Consider the following 18,005-nt stretch of genomic DNA (forward strand, 5'->3'; position numbering starts at 1 on the left):
TGTTAGCAAGAGGATTTGGGTAACTAGTCTACTATCAGGAGTGAGCTAAACAATCCATCTCAGATAGTATAGAATAGAACATTTGGAGGGTCATGGAGAAGTTGTTTTATGGTAAATAGTTTTTTTTTATGGAAACTGATTGAAAAGAATTGTCGATTGTTCGTGACATCTGGAAACTACGATGTATATAGATAATATACTGATTCATTTCTACTAAACAGTTGTTTAGAGTATTGCTGTATTTAGCTTTGTTTCTGCATTATATCGAATTATTGCATAAATATTATATATTAATAGTAGTAAAAATTGACTTTATATACTGTATAACAAATATTTACTTGGATTGCTTTACCTTACCTTAATGTCGTGAATTGTAATAGTAATTGAAAAACGCATAACATAGTTTAATGACTGTAAACTATATATATATACCCTTGCTTTCTTTAAGTTTTAAACAGGATCGATTGTTTTCGTCTTCCTTTATATATCATGTATTCACTCCCTTATTGTTACTATATACGATACTCTATGGCATTTATACTTCAGGTCCTTGCCTACGATACTTGATGCTTTTTTAGCTATTAGTCATAATACATAATTCTGGTATCTTGTATTATTAGACTAAATTTGATTGCATTGCTACAATAATAAAATGCGTCACGAGCATGCAAACATGATACTCAGTAATAATAGGTAACAAAAAATATGAAAATGAAATAAAATACATGATTTGATATCTTTGAAGATGCAATTAACCACTATCAATACTTGTAGATATATCTTAATAATGTTTATGTGCTAGTGAAGATATAAACTTATAAAAAAACTTTAACTGAAGCCCAATCTTATTAATCAAAGATTTTTCTCTTCTGTTTATTTAATGTAAATTGAGATCTCTGAGTCCATAAAATAAAGGTTGTCTCTAGTACTGAACTACTAGATAGTTAATACCAAATGATTAGTCAACGTAAATCTATTGTATCAACTCTCAGTAAATACATTTAAGTAGTAGTGTTTAAATAATGAATTTATACAGTAAACTTATGTGCTACTCAGATTAAATAAAACAAATTTTGGCAATAACATTAATGAATCTACTTCTTTAGAAAAAATATAAACTACGCATTGAAAAGTCTTTTTTTGCCTCATGTTTTTTTTTAAAAAAAACTATCTGTTGGCGTTGAGTCCACAGTGCTATACTTTATATAAAAGAGTTGTTTTACCTTTGTATTTTGTTTTTTTCAATAACACAAATTTTTGATAAAAATAGATTATATTAACTACATGCTTCAAAAAGAGATTGGTCTTTTGGAGACTTTGAAAGTTAATTAAATCGGACTGAATTGCAGCGAAATACAAAAACTTATCGACATTGAGCCAGATTGTGAGGAAGCATTTGCCAAAAACAATGAAAAAAAAAAAAGAAAAAAAAAACGGAAGAGATATCAATAAAGATGGATGTGATATGCGTTGCTAGTAAATGAAAAAAAAAAGAATAACAACAAGGAGTATGACCTTGAGCAAATTAGGCACTTTAGTCATTAAGTTTAAGAGAAAAGTACAGCCGCGCTTAAAGCTATGGAAATGCAATACGGTATTCCTCACAGCTTTATTAATATACTCTTAAATGAGTTTAATTCTGGTAATGGCTCCTCTTCCGTTTTTCTCGGTCAAGTAAAGAAGAAAATAAATAAAGTATTTCCTAACTTACAGTAAAAAAAAATATTAGCATACTCAGTGTATCATTAAGCTTCTCAAAGAAAATCCGTCGATTGCTCTTGAACATGATTTGATAAAGAATTTTGGTCTTGAAATGATTATATTTAGTTTATATGTGCATGTACCTAAAAAAAAAAAGAAGTTGCTTAAGTTTAAAGCATGCGAGCAAAATCCGCAATGAAAAGGGATTAGTTTAGAAGCTTTTGACTTTCGCTTTAATGTCTCTAGCTACTGGAGGCTAATAGATGCTACCTTTCAGAAGATGTGTACATTTATTGATAAGGTCAGATTTTACTTACCGCTGATGGAGCCCCACTACTTGTTCAAGAATCGGGCACACTTGCAAATATATGAACTCAAACCCAAAAATCTATGTAAAACATTAGTCTCGTAGGCTGAATAGTCTGTAGAAGAGTGACTAATTCCTTCGAAATTAAACTTCTTAAAACGATAGTGCTGATAAGGTTGGAAGGGAGAACTTATATCAAATTATTGAATTTGTAGAACTAGTTATGAATATAACTTTGACGAAAATAAAACGTAAATTGACTTTTTTTTTTTTTTTTTTTTTTTTTTTTTTTTTTTTTTTTTAAATCATAATAGACAGTTACTAAATTTGCCACCCTTAACATATACTTGCTACTATTAACAAACATGAATACAAACTCCTATTCATGTCACCTTACTATTTATTTATTAGCTTTATGGAACAATGCTGAGAAGGGCAAACGTAAAAAGCATCATCTGCCATAACTCACTCAAGAAAGATGACAAATTAAGACCATCCCGTACAGATAAAGCATATACAACAGTTGCCCAAAAAGATTGTTTGAGTTGGGTAAAGTATATACAAATATATAAATATATTTATATACATAGTAAAAAATTAATATAAAATAATATCACTTTACTATTTTGCCCATAATTGTCTAACAACACGCTTATCTAAAATAAAAAAGTATATTCGTCTAAACTCAGATTCTGATTTGTCTTTTTTTTTTTTTTTTTTTTTTTTTTTTTTTTTTTAAAAAAAAAAGAAATTGTCTAGTAAAGTTGTTCATCGGAAAATATATTTACATCTTCAACAGGTCTCTGCATGGTTTCACCGCTTGCCTACAACAATGTACACCAACCTCCAAGAAATAGACTATTTAGTGCATGAAAAGTCTCCTCCTCCTCCTCCCCCCTCTCATTTCATAAGCCAGAACAATGGTTATTTGATTGGATATAGACTCAATATTCTGTTAGTATAAATTTGACTTTCTTCTCCCTTACATGTAATTTTCAATTTCATGAACTGACCAGGGCAACTCAATGTAGTAGAAGACATTATGTGCTCGCAGCGGTCTTTTTTTTTTTTTTTTTTTTTTTTTTTTTTTTTTTTAATTATATTATTATATATGATAGCTGCTATTGTAATTGGTATTTATTTACAGAAGGAGTGACGAGTAAACAGATAATGATAGCATTATAATTACCTTCTCTCCCTTCCTCCCTCTCTCTTTTTTTTTTTTTTTTTTTTTTTTTTTTTTTTTTTTAAAAAAAAAACACTGGTACCTTTTCCTATTATAAAATAAAATTAAAATTATCATTATAATACACGGTTCCTTTTTATATAAAATACTATTTTTATCCCCACAAGACAGTTAGTTACACAACCGGGGGAAACAATTATTATAAATGGAAAATTATACTACTTGAGTGCTTTGTAATAAATAAATTCATTTATTTAAAAAATGTATATAAACAATATAAAAAAAAACCGAAACAATAAGTTATAGTCATGATATTGAACATGTAAATATTAATACAAAAAGCGAAAATGCGACATATCTATATATGAATATATGTATGTATATATGTATGTAGGAGGGAAAGAGAGAGAGAGTATATGTGTGAGGAAAAGGGACGTAAAATGTGTATACAAAGGAATAAAAAAAAATACATATATGAGGGGAGTGTTTTTTCTTAGAAAGAATTCGAGGTAGATGATGACTGTGAGGAAGATAGAGATGATTCATCATTAGCCGTAAGTGATGAAAAGAAAGAAGATAAGGTATGATTTAAAACTGCCATATGAGAATGTTCAATATGATATTTTAACCCATTCAAGTTCTTATATCTTTTACCACAACCACCAATTGTGCATTGATAGGGTTTAGACAGGATCTCACTTTCATCAGCTGTCATATTACAATGACCATGTTGATTATGATATTTTAACCCATTAGGGTTTTTATAAGCTTTGTCACACCCACGAACTGGACATTTGTAGGGTTTATCAGAATTCAAATTTACATTGGCGGAAGCTAACAGGGCTCCAGCTTGTGCTAAAAATTCTTCATCTGTTAATAAGGGTGTAGGTATATCACCACCCGAAGCAAGAGCAATCTTTTTCACTGCAGTTTGAGTTAATATATCAAGTGCATTAGGAGGTGAACTTAATTGATTATAAGATCTCTTCTTTCCTGAAGATTTTTTAGCCGATGGTGTCGTAGTTGATTTAGTTGTTAATGTTTCTGTTACAGCAACTTCTTCTTGTTCATCGGTTAAGTCTTCTTCAGAAACAGGGGAAGTTGAATTATATAAATCAGAAAGATAAGCAGCTGCCTTTTTTTTCAAATTAATAATTTGATCATTCTCTTCGTCCAACATAATAGGACTACTTGGTACAGATGAAGAAGCAATAGAAGACCAACTTGTAGTTTCACTATCGTCAAAAAAACTACTCTCATCGTCTTCAAGTCTAACATGACATTCTTCATAATGTTGTAATAAATTATGAAGGTCTTCAAGAACCAAACCACAGCAAGCAAAGTCACGACAAAAAGATGCTTCAAGTTCGCGTGACTCTAACGCCCCTTTAATATCAGTTTGTGGTTGACAGAGTTGAAAATCATAAGCGCTAATATAAAAAGAGTTTTTAATGTTTTAGTTCAAAAAGAAAAAAAAAAGGTTTCACTTCTTTTTCGTGTATATAAAATATTAATTAAAAACTCACTCAAAATTAATATCTTGTTTGGGTACAGTGATTGTGCTCATACGGCGAATAGAATTGAATTCAATAGGAATAGGCATTTTAATATTTATATTATAAAAAGAAATATAGGGAAGAGAAGAGAAGGAAGAGTATGTGATAATAATAATAAAAAGAAATATAGAAGAGGGTATTTTATAGAACAATACTTGAAAAAAGAAAAAAAAAAAAAATATCTAACTTTGATTTGTAATTTATAAAAAAAAAGAAGCCCAAAAATATTACACAATTCGGCCGGGTTTTTAAACAAAGAAGGTCTCCGAACCAAGAAGAAAGCTGAATGTTTATTCCAGACGTTTCACTTAAAATTATATATATATATATTTTTTAAGATTGTCATGGTACAAAATATATAAATGTATAAATTATGTATTATCATTATTTGCATTAAAAATATTAGGCAGTTACTAGTACGACGTTTCAATTTTAAATAAAGAAATAGGATATATTTCCAATACTCTTGATGAGTTTATTATTCTCTTTACTATAGATACAATGGAACTAAAATTTCTAACTCAGTACAATTGCTTTAACTTCCGGTCTGACTGAAGCTAAATTATGGGTTAGTCGAATGTGTAATAAAATAATACACAGATAAGCCTACTATTTCTTACTTAATTCAAGTAGATCAAGTTCCTCTTCTAATTTACTTTATGAACTCTTAATTGAATAAATTAATTATTTATCTCTAGACGCATCTTTATATTTAGTATTTATTCAATAATACACTTGTTTGATTTATTTTACTATAAAATGAATTTGATTTTAAAACTCCGGAAGTTTTTTCTGTCTTTTGTTTATTGGAACCATTTTTTTACTTCATTTACATAATTTATCCAATCAAATGGCAACTTTTTTTTTTTTTTTTTAATTTTGTTATTAGACTTGCATAGTAAATTTTAATAATACTAAAATTCTTTATCTGTTTAATAGTAAATATATCAAGTTTAATGATGAAGTTTCCACTTACGACATTTTTTTCCCTTTTACATATATGATAAATATAAGCTTTTTTTTTTGATATACGTGTATCTTGTAAAACTTGAAAATAAGAAAATACTTCCTTTTCCGTCATTTTCCTTTAAAATACAAAAATAATAAGAACGCCATTCATAGTCATATTTGATAAGGAAAAAAAAAGAAAAAGGGATCTTTTTATTTTGTAATGAAGTCATTAAATGCTATTACAAGTTAAGAATATCATTTAAATCCCTTTTAGTTCCATTTTTTTTTTATAAATGATAGAACAAATAATACAGGACAATTCTTTACATGCAAGAAGTTACAATGTGATGTTAACTATAGTTGACTAAATTCGTAATATATCCGAGTATATTCACAAGAGATTGTCTCTTCATAAAATAAATAAAATTAAACCAAGAAGAGGAGAAGTCTAAAAGGTTTAACACAAGTCTAGACACAATCATTGTGTCAGGTACAGGAACGTGTTGGACGCTGGTATAAGTGCAAATGTAAAAGAGGCCTTTCCATAAATATTACTTTTTAAGAGACAAAAGTAAAGTAAAATAAAATAAAAGATACATTAAGAATTTAAGCTATTATTCAAATAAATGAAATAAAGACTGGGTGAATATAACTGAAGCTGACTTGAAGTAATACTATTTGATATCACTAAAAAGAGAGTAGTTGGCCTTATTGATTCTTGATAGTAACTTACTACACAAAATGGGCTATTCAATGACTTCATTATTCATTTCTTTTTGAATAAATAATAATAATAAAAAAAGACAATTGATACTAGCAAATTCTATATTTTATTATTATTTACAGTTTTATTCTTCATCACTCAAGTCTTGTTCAATAAGCTTGGCATAATCTTCATAAGAAGCAAAAGTAGGAAGACTTTCTCTCTTTTGTTTTTTCTTTTGACGTTGACTTGTGTTATTTTCCGAATCTGCAGGACGTTTATTACTATTTTCAACTTCTTCTTCATCCATGCTTGATGCATTCAATAATTCAATATCATCTTCATCTTCCATTGTTTCATTATTATCGTCATCAGATCCAAATTCAACCATTTCTCCTTCTCCTTCAAAATTATCCTCATCGTCCATTAATAAAGCTCTCATGGCTTCATCATCTTCATCATCTTCATCATCTTCGAGCCCTTCATCATCCTCATCTTCATTTTCTAATCCACCGGGTATAGATGACATCATGGCACGCCATACTTCGTCTTCTTCATCATCCTCATCTAGATTCTTTTCTTTCTTTGGTTTTTTAGGTGCAATTGCTGCCTTCTGATTGAAATATTTATGGAAAAAGACCTATATATATAAACCCAAGATGAGTGACATTCCTTGTTATTTTATACTTTATTATTATACTTACTTCATCAGCATTGACATCTTCTTCCTTCAAATTCAAAAACTTTTCAGAATTGACTGCAACACTAGCATCTTTGATACCACTGCCTTTAGTAAATACAATACCACCATCACGCCTGCTACCACTAAGAGGCTGCATAATAGATTGACCTTTAGTTGTTACTGTTTTCTTTGCATTACGATAAACAAATTTATCCAAGAAATGCATTAAAGTGAAATCATGTAAATCAGGTTGATTTTTAATAGGCTCGCCTGCAAATAATTGTTCAGTATATTTAGCAACAGAAGGATGATAATGATTTTTGAATGGAATCTATATTTTAAAAGTAAGTAAAGCTAACTTTAGCTAATTTCTATGCACTCTTTTCTATTTACCAATTCCCATAAACAACTCTTTTCAGCGTTACTGAATCTAGGATCACGCTTTCTACCATCATATTGAGCTTTAGTATTAACCCTCTTTTCTTTCTCTTCTTTAATCTTCTTCTTCTTTTCTTCATCATCATCTTCTTCAGGTGCATCAACAAAATATTCTTCCTCTTCATCGTCTTCAGCAGTAATTAGCATAGCTCTTAAACCGGGTTGAGCCTCCATTAACTATAAAAGGATTGGATTCAAATAACACGTTAGTAAGCTTGTATATAGTAGATATAGTTATAGTTATATATTACCTGACTTAAAAGGAAAAAGATACCAGTTATAAAAGTAGGTTGATTTCGTGCAGCAATTTGTACTATTCTTTTTACAAAAGCTTTTACACGACGAGTATCTGTATCAGCACGAATGGCTTTAAACAATAAATTAAGATACATGGCTTGTTTTGAAGAATGACTAATTCTAGGATCCAATAATGATTCATATAATGTACGATAGAAGCGATCAGATACATTTGTCTTTGAAAGAGAAATGGTGAAAATTAGCGAGAGAGCTTGAATGGCAGCATTAAATGTACTTGAATGAGTTATCTTAAACAAAACTTCTAAATGCTTTTCAACCCTATAATATAAAATCATCATATTGTAAATAATAATTTAATTGTTTGTACCGTTTTTTTTTTTTCATTCTTACATTTCATCAGAAATATTAGCAAAATGAAATGCACGATTAACACCAGTTAAAATAGCAGCAATCATTTTCGCTTGATGATCCTCTAATTCCATTTCTTTTTTCTTTTGAAGCTTTTCTTTGGCTTTCTTCTTTTCACTCTTTTTCTCTGGTTCCTCTTCAGATTGTGCCTTCTTCTTTTTCTTTAATTCTTCCTTTTCTTCTTCTTCAACAATCTTTAGAATCTTACGGAAGAAAATAAAGTAAAGTTCAATTAATTTATTCGCTACTACTGTATCCTTTGAAGTTAAAATGGTTTGATTCAAAGTAATGATTGCATAGTATTGAGCCTTTTCGCTAGTACTGGGATGGAATAAGAATTGCTCTATTTCACGAATGACAAATAACTTCATGCCAGGATGCTTTACCAGTAATTCAATCAATAACTGTGATGATTTGGCTGCAACTTTATTATCTGAATCACCCAACTTGTTGACAAGCAATTTTAATAAATTCTGCTCTTGTTCTGGCTTATTAACTAAAAGATCAAACATACAAACAACCATATTATTACGAACATACATCAAAGTATCACGTGCAAGTTCCTAACGTTGAACAAAATTAAGTAAATTATAAAAGTTATATATGTATTATATGCATATATACCTCAACCATTTTAAGGAATTCAAGATATGTTTTTTTAAGGTGATCCTCAAATGCCCATAAAAGCAAATGAACATCTTGCACATCTTTAGATGCAAGAGGTCTATCAGCAAAATAGATCAATTTACGATCAGGTAAGACAGAACCCATAAACAAATCCTTTAAACTAGTCATTGCCATTACAGCTTCATTACGGCCTTTCTTTCTGCCCATTGCCATTAAAGTATCTAATGTCTTTATAGCATGAAGAGGAGATTCACGAATCATTAATGTTAAAGCAGAAACCTTATCGTTTAAAGTACCAGATGTAATAATATTGGACATAAAGTTACGATTAGATGAAGTAAGAAGTGGATGCTTTTCTGCTTTCGTATTTTCTTCATTCAAGAGTTGTTTAGCATAAGTGTATTTTTCAGATGTTTCAGCTGCATTTAGTCTTGATACATTTTCAACAGATACATTAGGAAGAGAAACATTGTACCAGTATGGTGTAGGTTCAATTAACTATCAAATAATGGATTTAATGCATTATTACTTTAATATTCTTTTTTTTTTTCGATAATATACATACCACAGATGATGATTTAGGTTTATGAATCTTTAAGGTCTCTTCTTCTGCATCATTTTCATCATTTTCCTCTTCCTCTTCCTCTTCCTCCTCTTCCTCCTCTTCCTCCTCTTCCTCTTCCTCTTCTTCATTCTCCTCTTCTTCTAATTCATTATCTGTTTCAACTTCCTTTTCATATTTGTCAGATGTTAAACCAATATTTGCCATGAAACTTTTCAATTCTTTTTGGAGAGAAGCCTTTGAATTAGAAAACACTTTGTTAAATAATTATCATTACTAAAACTAATACAATTGTTTAATATACCTCTTCTTTATTGTTAGCATCGGTCTCTAACTTGTCATCATCTTCGAGATCGATATTTTCTAAAAACTTCAGATCGTTCTTAGTTCCGCCCAAAGATAAAATGGCATCACGAAGTTTATCGTCAATGGCATCGTTTTTATTGTTTGTTTGCTTGTTAACGGCTTTGTCGGTTTTATTAGTTGTCTTTTTTTCAACAGCTTTGGACTGTCCCTTTTTATTCTTTTTGTCGGCTTTTGACATGTGTTCCTTGTGCGGCGTTTATTTTAGTAAAGCAACAGTTATATGTGTATATGAAAAAAAAAGCTTTTTATTTTATTTTATTTTCTTAAAAAAAAAAAAATAGAGAAAAAGAAGGGATATGTGACGTGACCGCTTTTATGCACACAAGCCACATTAAACAATCAGCTCTATTTCAAAATTATGTTAAAAAGTGCCTGAAAAAAAAAAAAAAAAAAGAAAAGTCTATTTATTTAGACTTTAATAATAATTTAAAGGTCTTTCTATCACAAAGACAAGAAATAAATTTATATAAAAAAAAACAGTGTGTTTCCTCTTCTTTTTTTTTTTCTACTGAGTTTCTTCTTTTAACATGTCTAATAGAAATTAAAAATATCAATGATAAGAACATATAAAGTATGCCACATTATATTCACCTTCCCAAATACTGTATGACATATTATCATTCATCGAACTACTATCTAATCGAGAAGTAGCAATTGTATCTTCATTCTCTATATCCTCATGGCTTTCATCTTCGTCACTTGATAAATATAAATCATAAAACGAATTATGACTTCTACTATTTTAAATATATTCATGTAAATATATTAATATCACGTGGTTTTGATTAATCATTAAATAGATGTTTTTTACTTTGCAGTCGATATTTCATCGCAAGTTTTTATATCATTCATTTGAGGTTGTATCTTATCATTCTCGTTAATGACAATAGTAGGTACTAATTGGATAAAAGAAGAGAGAGAGAGAAATGTTTTCATTATTTAAACAAATCATAATATTGCTTATATTTATACTTACTATTCTTTTGTTTTTTATCATCCAAATACTTTAAAAACTTTTTCCTTAGAGCAATCGTTTCGAGTAAACCTCTTACACGGTCAATTGAAATTAAGGTATGTATTGCTTCTTCTTTCTTCTGATTCTCTAACAATTCCTCTAATCTATTATAAAATAGTCAGAAGACTGAATCGATTCGATACAAAAAAAAAAAAAAAAAAAAAAAAAATAAAAGACTTACACAAGTGCATTCTCAGGAACAATCAACTTTCTTTGTGCTAACATTAATAGCATCTGATTAAATGATACACCTTTAGATGAAGATTCAATCAATGCAGTTTCCTAAAAGAGATAAAAGCGATATGAGAGGTAAGAACAAGTTAATACATGTTATATATATATAGTATACAGATTGCTTCTTTCATATTGGCTTACCCAATATATTTTTTCGAGATCTTGTCTCCTCAAATGAATCTCTTGTCTATTTAATAGATTTAGCTTGGAATTAAGAGCTTTCAGGTCAAGATGATGTTGGTAACGGGTATCATTTGTATTATCTATGGACTTTTGTGAGACAGTACAAGTCTTCACCAAGTTTTTATAAGAGAATTCCGGTTCAAATATTCTAATATTAAATATGCCTTCCAATTTCTAATGATTTATAGTGTATATTAGTGAATCATCGATATTCATTCATTCGTTTCCTTTATTTTCTAATCATTTACCTTCCAGAATATTATGTATTGATTTGGTAGGATGTACCCTGTTCTATTTGTATCTATTGATGCCCAAGTCATCTTAAACGTAAAAAAAAACAAAGAGAGAGAGAGAGGGTTAAGGATAAGTATATGGATATTGAATAATATAATAAAAATATTAAAGAATAATAATTAAAAAAAAAGGATATTTTCTGATTTCATCTCTATTCACCAAAGAAAAGTTGGCTCTGATTTGGTAAACATATGAAAAATTATCTGCTACAACAGCTACAAAAATAGCAATAAATATGTACATGGATATAATGTTGAATGTCAAGAATAAAAAATAAGACCATCTAAGTGATCCACAATCAGAATCAAGATAGTCATCTGCTAAAACACAGTGTGGATATTCTACAGTGAAATCATGCATAATTGAATTCCATCCCTCACTAGTATAAAATGATATGTAAGATATATATATATATATATATATTTATATGTATATTGTTCTTTAACTAGTATTTTTGTTTACCCTGTAGAATATCGAATAAGCGAAATCATAGTATTTGAATAAGTTCTAAAATTAACATGTTCTGTTGTTGCATTTGGTCCATATTTAGTTAAGCCAAATATCTGCATAAACATAATGGCATAGGTCGTCAAAACTATAAACCAGACAGCAAATACATTTAGAATTCGATATGACGATGCCCTAATGAGGAGGAAAAAAAAAAAAAAAAGAACCCAATAAATAATGGTTACGTATATATTTATATATTGACTTACGCCATAGTGGTAAACAATTGATTTAAACTATCACTTCTTTGAACAAGTTTAAAGCAAAGTGCGGTCATAAATAATTTTTGTGATTCAATATTAACTTGAAGATAGGGATTACTAAGAGTAATAATAGCAGTAATAAAACTACCAATAACCATTATAAAATCAAATAGATTCCATAAGTTTTGTCTAAATGAATTCCAGCCAAGCCCTAATAGTTTGATCAGAATCTCAAGCCAATAAATAAATATGAAGCCTAAATAAATGTACACTATATAGTAATAATAGATGCATACATTATGCTTAATTAATAAATAAAAAGGTACATCTTTTCCATATGTGTTCTTACCTTTAATATAACCCCATCCTGTTGGATCATTATCTGTGCTATAGGTGTCTTTCTTATTAGCTGTGTCCATACACAAGAATATGATATTTAATATGATAACAACAGTTATCAGTTTATAAAATTTGCCTCGTTTTTCAACTGTTAAATCATAACACAATTTACGAATACGATTCTTGGGAACAATCTTAGGTCTCTTGGCAGGTCGGATTTGATTAAGCAGCTTTTTAAGATCAAGCCAACGTCGCTGATCACTTGTCAAATAAGCTGTACCATTTCTTTTGGTAAAATTTTCAATAACAACACCAAGAAAGAGTGAAATGACAAATACAGAACCAGCTAAATTATAAACCATAAAAAATATACCCCAAAGCTGACTTGCATCTTGTTGAGGTGCTTGATCTCTTCCTGTAATACTCATACTAGTCGTCATTACATCAATCCAACCTTCACCACTCGCTATTTCGAATAAGATCAAAAGAGATTTCCAAAACGAATCAAAGCTATAGACATAGGGATTATTCCAGACACGTGGCATGTAGATACTAGTATCATCAGGCATAGGCTCTTGTGTACCTAAAGACCTCTCATAAATGCATTCTATCTTATTTCCTTCCCCATCATTACAGTAATAAAAGAGCCCCATAAAGATATTTTGTCCATAGATAGCAAATGGAACAATTAAGCATAAACCTAAAACAGCTGCATCAAAAATTTGTGGAAGACCTGTCACCAAAATAGCGGAAAATGTTTCCTTTGCAGGACCAAGTAAATTGATGAGACGTAAAGCTCGTAATGCCTTAAATGCACGAAATCCACGTTCCAACCCAGTAGATGCAGCAAAATTACCAAAGTTTGACATATACAAAGTGATCAATACAAATAAGTCAAGTATATTCCATCCATTTAGTAAATAAGCATTAGGTGTAAATAGTAAGCCATCAGCAATGACTTTTACTACAAACTCAAATGTGAATATCACTGTAAAGGCCCAGTCAGCATAAATAAAAGGCATAATGGCAGAACGATCGTTTCGATGTTCATACTGATAAACAGGAGAGTTATAAATCGTGAGAACAACGTTAGCAATGACACAACATGTAATGAATGTTAAGAAAATAATGCTTCCCCATTTAGATGCACGTGTACCAAAGATACGTTCTCCACGGCTTGGCGGCACAATTAATTGACACCATCGTCGAATAGGATTCCTTGAAGAAAATAGATAGAGTGATTTATCATAGGTAGGATGTGCAGCAATAAAATCCCTTTTTAATGCCTTTCTCTCCTCAATATCGAGATCTATTATTTCTTGTTGATATCTACTAGCAACTGTCTCTCTTAAAGTTGGGTCAACCAAATATCGTAATGATCTAGGCTCATTAAGGTCATGCGTAGCTCCTCTTTTTTTAAAGTCATAAAATGTTCCAACTTGATCAAAAACATTAATAGAATCAATATATAAACTATTGGTTTGTCGTTGTTTATGTTGCTGCTGCTGCTGCTGTTTTCTTTCCGAAGAACTGGTAAATAATTGAGTTAAAAAATTTTGTATTTTACCAAGGATTCCATTATTTGGATATTTTTCGATATTATGATTGTCTATCTTCGAATGTATCATTGGAGATTCATTTATGTTTGATTCGGTTGCTTCATTCATAAACTCACGTACAATGCTTTTCTGTACGGATAATATAAGATTACTAGGTATATTTTTAATATCTAAGCCTTTTGCTTTAGGTTTAAAATATCTATAAAGATTCCATCGACTGACGACTGTATTTTTATCTAATTCATTTTCTGTCTTTTCCATAAATTGTAAAACTTGTCGTTTACGTTTATCTTCTTCAGCAATTTCAAAATTTTCCATTAGAACAGCAATAAACATGTTTACTAAAACAAAATTCGAAAAGGCAAACCAAAATACAAGAAACAGGGCGTAAATTGCACTGTTTCCGTTATTCGAACCAGCTTCCATAATACTATACAGTACAGTCGTCCAATCTTCACCGGAAAAGAGTTGATATAAACCAACAAATGAGTTATAGACTGAGAAAAATCGCATTTCAGGACTATCTTCTGGATCGTTAATAACTCCTTCAAGTAATTGAAATGCAATTATAGCACATATTAAAGTAGCTAATATAATAAAAAATGTCAAGTTGATAAGACCATGTACACTTCCTAGAACACGGGACTAATAAAAAAAATTATATACTTGTATGTATATATATAAAAGGCATTCTTTTTTTTTTTACCATTAACTTTCTTAATCTAGGGATTGCTACAACTAGTCTATAGATACGTAAAACTTGGAATCCAGTAAACCATACATATACAAACTCATTCTTGTGATTAGGAGGAATTTGGATGATGGTAGTGATTAATGCAATAAAAAAGTCTGTAAAATTGAACTTATCCTCGAAGAACTCCTTCAAATTTTTTCTTTGACTTAACATACGTAATATAATTTCAAATAGAAAAGCAAATGTAAATATAGTCTCTGCCAAATTTAAAGCTGCAATCTGAGCCTCTGTCATATTTATGTTTTTAGAGGCCATACAAAATAAATCAATAACAACCAATATAATCCAAAATGGTTTCATGTATTTGACAATCGAGGCTAATTTTGACCTATTTTTTGATGCTTTTGTTTGGGTATTATCTTGTTCTGAAAATGCCCATTCGCCTTCTTCTTCTTTAGTGTCTGCTAGTACGGGTCTTGCTCTATTTATATTAAATTTTAAATAAACATAATAGCGCAGTTTATTACAAATATGTATATATATATATCGTTACTTACTTTGAGTTAGTAAATGCAGAATGCTGAGAATCTTCTCTAACTTTAGCAAACATTTCAGTGATAACAGCAATAAATAAATTAATAAGCCAAAGATTCATTACAATGACAATAATAACAAAATAAAGGCAAGCTATAAAATATTCAGCATCCATCATATCATACATTCGATCAGTCCATGATTGTACTATGAATAAAGGCAACTAAATATGCTGGAAAAGTTTTTTTTTTTTTTTTTTTTTTTTTTTTTTTTTTTTTTTTTTTTTTTTTTTTTTTTTTTTTTTTTTTTTTTACTATCACAACTATCAGCTTACCACCAGTGATAATCATAACGATCAGCATGGATGAAAATATATTATCAAAACTAATTGTACCTCCAAAAGGATTTTCGGTTTCCTGAATTTAATATATTTAGTAAAAGCCTTTTATTATTATTATTATTATTATTATTATCATACCTCACATATTAAACCATTTTCACAAATAAATCCTTTTGACCATGGTGCAGAAGTACCATCTTTTAGTTTGTATGGTACAACTGCTCCCGAAGCATTTATATAACCACCGCAGTATTGCTGTAATTCTTGTGTATTGCTTGCATTATTAGGATCTTTAAACATGTATGTATATTAATAATTAGTAAATTTAAGTTTATTATTTAAAATTACTTTACCATGCCATACACAATGTCGTTTAAATGATCCTTCAAAGGACTGTACACCAACAATTCTATAAGTTGAATAAGTAATTACTTTATCTTATGGATAATTTCCATGTATATAAAACTTACGCAAAAATAACAAAAAAGAATAGGACGAAAAATAAAACATTTACTAATAAAGGGGCAGCCTTTTTTAGACTATTCAAAATGACTTTACTTCCATCTGTCAAATTCAATAAACGAAATAAAATAAGGGCTGAAAGCGTTTTAAATACTAGAATTCGTCTATAGTCTCCTATAATCTCTTGATGAGTAAGCAATAGAATTAAGTCGATCCAATAAGCTATAATAGATACAAAATCGATTCTATTCCAACTATGTCTTAAAAAGGCTGTTTTAAAATTCGAATCTGAATTAATGATAAGGCCATAAACAATGATACGACAAAAGGTTGTTAAACTATATATAATAGATATAAAATCTTCATTAGTTATTTAACAAAAAGAAAGGCAAAGAAGAAGAAACGAGCTATTTATATTCTTTTGATATAAAGCTTATACTTTACGTATAAAGTGAAAATATAACAAGAAGCACAATTTGATCCCAAGTTGGAGTCCATTCACTAGGTGGATTTGGGTATGGGTTTGATCCCCAACCAACTACTAATAGCACAGTTCCATGTAACACTAATAAAAGCATAATAAATGTTTCAAACCATCTATTCAATCTGTTATTAATTTTTTTTTTTTTTTTTTTTTTTAATTTCTGTATAACTTACTTCCAAAATAAAATTTTAGCAAAAAGTAATCGAAATGAATTTGTTGGAGAAAATAATTTTAGACTCTTTCCACTTAATTTGGTAAAACGCTTATTTTCTTGTTGAAAAGCGATATTTGTGTAGTCAGTAGTAGTAGATGCTGCAGTAATATTTTGTTGAGAAATAGACGTTGTATTGCAATGAATGTTAGAAGAGGTTAGAGTCATAGGTATTATCTCATTTACATGGGAAGAGGTATCGGATTCATTTCCGTCTTCTTCATTATGCTGAGCTGTTACATTTTTCATTAAAGAAAGCTGTTCGCTATTTTTATTAATCAAATCTTTTCGGTAAATTTGAAGTGAAAAGTCATGATTTTCATGAATATTATGCACATTAACAACTCTTCTAGATACTTGTCTTATTGTTTTAGATATGCTTTCAATATAAACTTTTTTATCAAAATAAATAAACTGACTCATTTTTCGTCGACTCGACTTTTGTTCTAATTCTGGATCAATATATGCAGGTTCATACATTTTACTGACTGGACGTCCATGTTGAAATGATATACGAGCATTGTGTTCCTTTGTATGTATTGGATTAAATTTGTTTTGATTTGTTGTTGGCTTATCTATAGTATAATGCTGACTATTACTGCTTTCTTCTTGGTTATAAAATCCTGAAATAGACGATGCATTTATTGTTAAACGAGCAGTATCTGAAAAATCTTGAGCATCATCATATAACATCATATTACTCTTTACATTTGTTATTGAATCATCATCTTCTTCAATAGGAGATCGAGGGGGCGAGGATCGTCGTTCCTGTTCAAATTCTGTCATGAATTCTGTCACATTGGGTGGTTGTTTCTTTTGAGTGTAACGGCGATTAATACTGACACTTGATTTGGGAGCGAATGTCATGAATGAATTTGACAATTCTTCACCTTGATCTTTTTGCTGAAGATTTTGATCATCTTTCGAATCATCTTTCATTTGTTTATAAGGATTATTGAACGATGGCCTCTTATTTATTGATAAGCTTTTATTTTTTATGAAAGACATTTTCTATAGAAAAAAAGAAGGGGGCAAGAAAGAGAGAGTTTCTTTACCCTTTTTTTTCTACAATATAAAAACAAAAAAAAAAAGAGGGGGAGGGGATCTAAAAGAAAAAAAATGTATTTGCTATATTGCAGTACAACGAATACATTGAAAAAGAACCTGAGTTCATAAATTTTCTAATTGGCAAATTATTGTT

The 18,005-nt window shown here is 29.5% G+C and overlaps 4 protein-coding genes across 4 annotated transcripts; 1 reads left to right on the forward strand and 3 right to left on the reverse strand.

Annotated features, from left to right (window-relative positions):
• Positions 1–1,493: 1,493 nt before the first annotated feature.
• BX663DRAFT_540936 (uncharacterized protein) lies at positions 1,494–3,193 on the forward strand (the record flags this gene model as incomplete). The annotated part of the gene is made up of 5 exons (XM_051530764.1): positions 1,494–1,674; positions 1,730–1,840; positions 2,420–2,557; positions 2,757–2,842; positions 3,127–3,193. The coding sequence occupies exons 1-5, from the start codon at positions 1,579–1,581 to the stop codon at positions 3,191–3,193; spliced, it is 498 nt and encodes a 165-aa protein (XP_051385450.1). The 5' UTR covers positions 1,494–1,578.
• A 228-nt stretch (positions 3,194–3,421) lies between these two features.
• On the reverse strand, positions 3,422–4,962 carry BX663DRAFT_499801 (uncharacterized protein). Its single transcript, XM_051526235.1, has 2 exons — positions 4,721–4,962; positions 3,422–4,624 (listed from the first exon to the last, which is right to left on the reverse strand). The coding sequence occupies exons 1-2, from the start codon at positions 4,795–4,797 to the stop codon at positions 3,688–3,690; spliced, it is 1,014 nt and encodes a 337-aa protein (XP_051385451.1). The 5' UTR covers positions 4,798–4,962; the 3' UTR covers positions 3,422–3,687.
• Positions 4,963–6,549: 1,587 nt separating this feature from the next.
• Positions 6,550–9,923, reverse strand: BX663DRAFT_483979 (CBF/Mak21 family-domain-containing protein; the record flags this gene model as incomplete). The annotated part of the gene is made up of 8 exons (XM_051524529.1): positions 6,550–7,044; positions 7,109–7,417; positions 7,480–7,701; positions 7,776–8,100; positions 8,173–8,753; positions 8,815–9,315; positions 9,383–9,616; positions 9,684–9,923. 8 exons carry the CDS (start codon positions 9,921–9,923, stop codon positions 6,550–6,552), a joined length of 2,907 nt encoding a protein of 968 aa, XP_051385452.1.
• A 327-nt stretch (positions 9,924–10,250) lies between these two features.
• On the reverse strand, positions 10,251–17,743 carry BX663DRAFT_483980 (Ion transport protein-domain-containing protein; the record flags this gene model as incomplete). Its single annotated transcript, XM_051524530.1, has 19 exons — positions 10,251–10,276; positions 10,337–10,482; positions 10,557–10,641; positions 10,722–10,864; positions 10,942–11,042; positions 11,136–11,351; positions 11,426–11,497; positions 11,631–11,850; positions 11,934–12,113; positions 12,188–12,437; positions 12,531–14,724; positions 14,786–15,254; positions 15,331–15,514; positions 15,642–15,723; positions 15,786–15,937; positions 16,001–16,056; positions 16,118–16,447; positions 16,554–16,706; positions 16,767–17,743. 19 exons carry the CDS (start codon positions 17,741–17,743, stop codon positions 10,251–10,253), a joined length of 6,036 nt encoding a protein of 2,011 aa, XP_051385453.1.
• Between the last annotated feature and the right edge of the window lie 262 nt (positions 17,744–18,005).

This window comes from Cokeromyces recurvatus, assembly GCF_025118155.1.
Source record: "Cokeromyces recurvatus strain NRRL 2243 chromosome Unknown BX663scaffold_5, whole genome shotgun sequence".
NCBI classification, from domain to species: domain Eukaryota; kingdom Fungi; phylum Mucoromycota; class Mucoromycetes; order Mucorales; family Mucoraceae; genus Cokeromyces; species Cokeromyces recurvatus.

Excerpts from the sequence above, each read along its gene's own strand:
- BX663DRAFT_499801 (XM_051526235.1), bottom strand. The coding sequence starts at position 4,797 with ATGCCTATTCCTATTGAATTCAATTCTATTCGCCGTATGAGCACAATC. Across the intron at positions 4,625-4,720 it reads AAACAAGATATTAATTTTGA|CGCTTATGATTTTCAACTCT; the intron begins GTGAGTTTTTAA and ends TTTTTATATTAG.